Source organism: Nymphalis io, chromosome 21 (assembly GCF_905147045.1).
Source record: "Nymphalis io chromosome 21, ilAglIoxx1.1, whole genome shotgun sequence".
Taxonomy (NCBI): Eukaryota; Metazoa; Arthropoda; class Insecta; order Lepidoptera; family Nymphalidae; genus Nymphalis; species Nymphalis io.
Genome location: NC_065908.1, coordinates 5,405,126 through 5,411,004, shown reverse-complemented (window position 1 = coordinate 5,411,004; position 5,879 = coordinate 5,405,126). Strand labels below are relative to the sequence as shown.

Here is a 5,879-nt window from a genome sequence, read left to right as displayed (position 1 = left end):
TCTTCTGTAGCTCTTGAATAAGAGAATATTCTCCATAGGAACTTTTGTAATGACACGAAAAGGACTTCTCAAACATTTTGGTCATAATTTACAACCAGGTGAATTTATATACCTATTGGAGTAATAAAGTGGAGAGATACAAAAGATGTCCCTGTAATAACAACGATAGTAAACCCTAGAGACAAAGCGATTATAGAAAGAAGACAAAAGAATGGTTAGAAGAAAAAAATGGACTGCCCATCTGCCACTGCGGAGTACACTCTGAGCATGGGTGGTGTAAACTATTACGACCACTTCCGGAGCTCATATTCGAAATATTACTAGGATGTTTAATATTTAAAATATTTTAGGTTCAAATTTTATGAGGTCGCATTAAATTTTTCCATTATCATGCAAAGCAAAGGGATTGTGTTTTATCACCTCATTTTCTTTACTTTTTCATGCATTTTTCCAATTTTCACCAAATACATGTTATACAAGATGCAAATAGTAAATTAAATCCAAAGAAACCACTTGCCCAACTTCAACTGTTTTCTAGGGCCTGGATAAATGTGTATATAGTTAGTGTAAATAGCCTGATGTAACAAGCAGCCATTTAAATAAGTAACACTAGGCCGAGAACCGCAATAGCCTGTGGCTAATCCTGACTACATTATTGCATTGGGATCCCCTGTCACAGTAATAGTCACTATGACAAATGTAAAACGTTTATCAGACAGATAGGATAGTAGTAAAAAAACTTCACAAGAATCTAGCGGTCAATGAAAAGTCTATGGCCCTCTCTAAATGTGTAGTTACAGCTTATAAGTGGATCATTACTTACATAATGTAAGTAATAATAATAATAATGTCCTCCAGACCGATTTCGGCCACGGTGGCATATCTCAAGAGAGAGTCAACTATGCAGGAGATATTATAGTGCACACGCAAACACAGGTGCACTCTCTATTCCCTAACTCTCAAAATCCGATAGGACGGCAATCCGACACGACTGGAAAGAGTCCAGGCGCCGACCAATGGCTTTACGTGCTTTCCGAGGCACGGAAATGTTCACACCTCCAACTCCAAGCTGCTACTGAAAATTTTCTGACAGAAAGACCCAATAACTTTTTATTTGCCCGACCTGGGAATTGAACTCAGGAGCTCCCGATCTGCGCGGCCTTACATCAAGACCAACGACGCACTCAAGTAATAAGTAATGTTAGTAACATTACTTTCCCTGTTGTAATTGACTGTGCACTTCTTTTCAGAAAAAGAAACTACAATTTCATGAGAAATCTTTTCGATAGAATCTACATTCTGAATGTTGTGTCAAGACATAGAATCAGAGAAAGTAACTCTTCAATAATTTAAAAATATGTTTGTTCGATGTTGGATTAGTTCAGAACATTCTATCAGATCCTTTATCAGAATCTGCTAGGATGCTCCTGGAACTTTATCAAATAGCAATACATAATAAATGATGTTACAAAATATAGAAGGGGCAATGGGATTGACGTGCTTGTGTAGAACAAAAGTCCCTAAATTAAATAAAAAATAAATGTGTGTTAGCTTTTTGTGTTAGGTTTTTGTATTTAATACTGTAACATGTCGATTAACCTTATATTTGGTTTTGTTTTAGTACAAATGAATAAATGTTAGAGCCGAGATGCCATAGTGGTTAGAATGCGTAAATCTTAACCGATGATCAAGTGGGTTCAAGCCCGGGCAAGAATATGAATATTCATGTGCTTAATTTGTATTTATACTTCATCTCGTGACGGTGAAGGAAAACATCGTGAGGAAACCTTCATGTATCTAATTTCATTGAAATTCTGCCACATGTGTATTCTACCAACCCGCATTGGAGCTTATTCCAATAAGCTTCAAACCTTCTCCTCAAAATTGAGGCCTTAGCCCAGCAGTGGGACATTAACAGACTGTTACTGTACTGAATAAATGTTGTTACATCTAAAAAAAGTGTTATCTAAATGACTTACAGTTATTCAACAATAGTCTTATCCTTTATATTTAGTTTAATTTTAAACAAGTTACTATTGATACACTACTAGATTTTCGACATAATTTTACTAATAATTAATAAATTTTGTTTTCAACTGTTTTCACAATCATGAGATCCTTTACCAATATATAATATGTATAAGCTATCATACCTTTAAATTATTTCAGTCTTTGCTAATTGATTATTTTTTTTCTGAGGTATATTTTGTTTATAAAGACTTTTCTGTAAATCTATATGTAAGTCTGATGATTAAATCTTCTTTACCGTTTCACATTCATAGAAATAATTCTTTCTGTTGTTTTCTTTGAGCACCGTTTGTTACTGGACATTTTTCTAAGCATCCAGATTTAGTATGCAGTTAACTCATCAATGGATCAAACCTCAAGTCATTCATCATAACATTTCAACCTTCAGAGCCACTTTCTAAGAGTTTCATGATTTCACGACTCGCACATTCAGCATCAATTTTTCTCATTGCATTAAGTTGCTCAGTAACATGCCTGCCAAAATACCAGTATCGACTACCTTCTGTTTTATTTTCAAGCAAAGGATTCAAAGCTTTGACAAGATCATCCAGAATCTGTATACAATTATTAGTTTTGTCTGCTTTCTTTATTATTTTCTTACGCGGTCTATCCGTTCTTTGCCCACGCTGTCTGATACCAACAAGGTCCACGTCATATTCCATCGTTGTTTCTTGTTTAACTTCTATATTTGATGTTAGATCTTTGAAGTCTTCATGCATGGTGTAATCCTGAAATGTTTCAAATATAAGTATCAATTTTATAATTCATTTTTGAATTTAAATCAAGAAATGAATTATTTATAATCCCAAAACTCCCATCCTTGTTTCAAGTAAAATTAGGAGTCCTTCCCTACAATTTGCCGGAGTGGTTTATTTTTGTGATTACTAGTCTGCTTGTTCAACAAATTAATTGATTACTACTAGTTACTTGGTGGTGGGGCTTTTTACAAGCCCATCGGTAGGTTTACTTAGGTTTGGAGAGTGAGTGAACCAGTGTAATTATAGGCACAAGGGATAAAACATCATCCCTATGTTGGCAGGGCAAAGTAAAGAATAGTTAATATTTTATATAGCACCAATGTTTAATGGTGGTGGTGTCCATTTACCATCAGGTGGCACATTCGCACTTCAGCCTACCTATATCGTAAAAAAAATTTACTTATAATTTGAGTCAGGCTAGTAGGATCCAAGATTAGTAAATTCATCACTGTCAACTTTCAAACTTTGGGCTGCTACACAATTTCTTTAGAGAAAATAATTTCTGATTTAAAATAAGTAATTTCATCATATACTTACATAATTAACAACATCTTTTAAGGTGGCCTCTCGGAGGAATTGCAGAGGTTTCCACAATGGCCAGCAAGGAACATACACCTCCGAAGCTGATTGAGCTGTTTCTCTAGACTTATCAACTCGCCTTAAGTTGTGGTTAAATGTGCTACGTATATTCACCCATCTATCTCTGACAGAACGAGCTGAATAAAATATTATATTTGTTAAAAATAATTAATAATATAATTTTATTTTTGTTTCATTATTAAGTAAGACATAAGCTTTAAAAATTAGTACTTCATATTAATAATTTTAGAAGTCATATATTTTGTACATAATATGCCAGTATGATTTTTTAAAGCTTAAATATATGTAAATTTGTTTGTTATGAGTGCATTTTGTAAGTGAAATGAACAACAAGAAAATAAGCCTTATAGATATTATACATATTATTGGCACTTGATTGTTTCATCAAATACTGCAATCTATTTGAGATAAAAAAATATTATATTAGAGGTAAATAAAGACCCACTAAATTCTTTCACCGGTTCCTCTCATGTCTGAGGTATTTATTTCAGAACCACTGGTAGATTATTGTTTATTTATTTTGAACAATTTATACATATCATTAACAATATATATGATAGTAACTACAATAGTATTATACTGTGTCCTAGCTACTGATGCCCACAAATTATTTTATTAGGCAGCACATTTATTTATTATTTGTTTGAACAAACATAAAATAGAATATAATTTAATTTAACAAAATATATATACCTAAAAATTGTTTATAAAGTGTATAATAAGGAAGTGATGGGGTAGGAAGGAAAAATAAGTTAGATTAATGTTATATTAATTGTTTAAGTAATAATTCAGTCTCATCATAGCTCAAATTGAAAAGCCAGTTCGTCATTTGCATTTTACATAGGTAAGTCGTAAGTGAGTAAATATTGATTTTCTTATTTATTCTGTTACATAGAATCAAGCTCAAGTAATTGGAATGGTCCGGCAAACCCTATCAGTTTTGCATTTGATAGATGCAAACTTAGAATTATAAGGAATATTTTTATGTTTCCAAAGAATTGTTTGAAGTATATACAGTTGACGCACTGTGAGAACTTTACAGGATTTATATAATTCAACCGTAGGGAATGGATAGGCTCAGAGATCATAATTTTTAATAAAAGTCTTTGCACTCTCTTTGTCCATCAGTAAGCAGGGGAAGTTCTATATTTAGTAATGGTTTTGACTTTTGACTCCATGGATCTCCTAACAATACAACACATTCCTTAAATTTTGTCAAGGGTAGTTAGTAATTAACATTAATTTAGTTTTAATAACATCTAAATCTAACGAAGGCTGTGGATTCAAATATGGCAAGTTACACTTAATTTATATGTGCTTGCGTGTTCGGCCGTGAAGGAAAACATCTTGAGAAATTCATACAACACATGCAATTTACATGCAATACACCAATCCACATTGGAGCTGCGTGGTGAAATTAGGGATTTATATACTTGTTACTTTAGTATCTACGTTAAAAAACTATATTTAGTAAGAAAAATAAGATAATAAATACCGGTAAAACCGCGTCCCAGTCTCGCTGCAAATTCAGCGTAAGCCTTGTATTTCTGTTGAATTAGATGGTTTGTATTCCCAATCGGTTTCCAAATAAATTCTTTTTGACGAACAAAGTCCACTAATTCCATCTCTAATTTACGTGTCCAGTAACATGGTTTACGCGGCATTATTTTGTAATGAAATATTTTAAAAAGAAAAATTAATAGAACTACGACTAAGAAAGATTGTATTTTTTTCCGTTAATCTATTCAGTATTCTATATCTATAATAGTAGGTAGGTACTACGGATAGTGTTACGGTAGTGCATGTCGATAGCCCACTGTCGATAGACAATCGATTGTTTATCGATAGTTAAGGTGAAAAATTGCATCGATAGTGTATCGATATTATAATCACGTGTGAATACTATCGATATTATCGATAGCTCACCATGAGCAATACTATTGATAGCAGCAATAGTAATTCATTCGATACTAACGATAGTATCGATTGTTGCAAATTACCATATTCATTACTTCTAACTAAAACCTAACGACACTATCGATAGATTCAATGGTTTTGGAGTATCAATAGTCAATGATTTTTCCATAGTATTGAAGTTTTATTAAATCGTTACTGCCGAATGAATTCTAATCGATAGTATCTATAGTATTGCTGTTATCAATAGTACTGTGCACGGAGATAGTCAAACTATCGATAGTTCACACACACTGACTACGGAATTATGACAGAATGCAGATCAGTCGAACCACAGATTGCATTTGCAAATTTTGCGCTAGTGTTGCGAGTAAAGTCATGACTGACATGATGACATGAGAGTATTATTAGAACTATTTGCTTAAGACATCGGTTTTCTTTGTAATTAAAAATTCGAATGTGTATTAAGTTATTTTAATGTACTAAGGTTTTTGATAAAATACATTGAAATTCATCCATCAAAATAAAACCTACCTATTAATTTTGAGCTTAAACATTGCCGATTACCGATCGAATGAG

General features: G+C 32.8%; 1 protein-coding gene across 1 annotated transcript; it reads right to left on the bottom strand.

Annotated features, from left to right (window-relative positions):
* Positions 1 to 2,377: 2,377 nt before the first annotated feature.
* LOC126776891 (uncharacterized) lies at positions 2,378 to 5,142 on the bottom strand. Its single transcript, XM_050499752.1, has 3 exons — positions 4,882 to 5,142; positions 3,324 to 3,502; positions 2,378 to 2,756 (listed from the first exon to the last, which is right to left on the bottom strand). Exons 1-3 carry the CDS (start codon positions 5,048 to 5,050, stop codon positions 2,406 to 2,408), a joined length of 699 nt encoding a protein of 232 aa, XP_050355709.1. The 5' UTR covers positions 5,051 to 5,142; the 3' UTR covers positions 2,378 to 2,405.
* Positions 5,143 to 5,879: the final 737 nt, after the last annotated feature.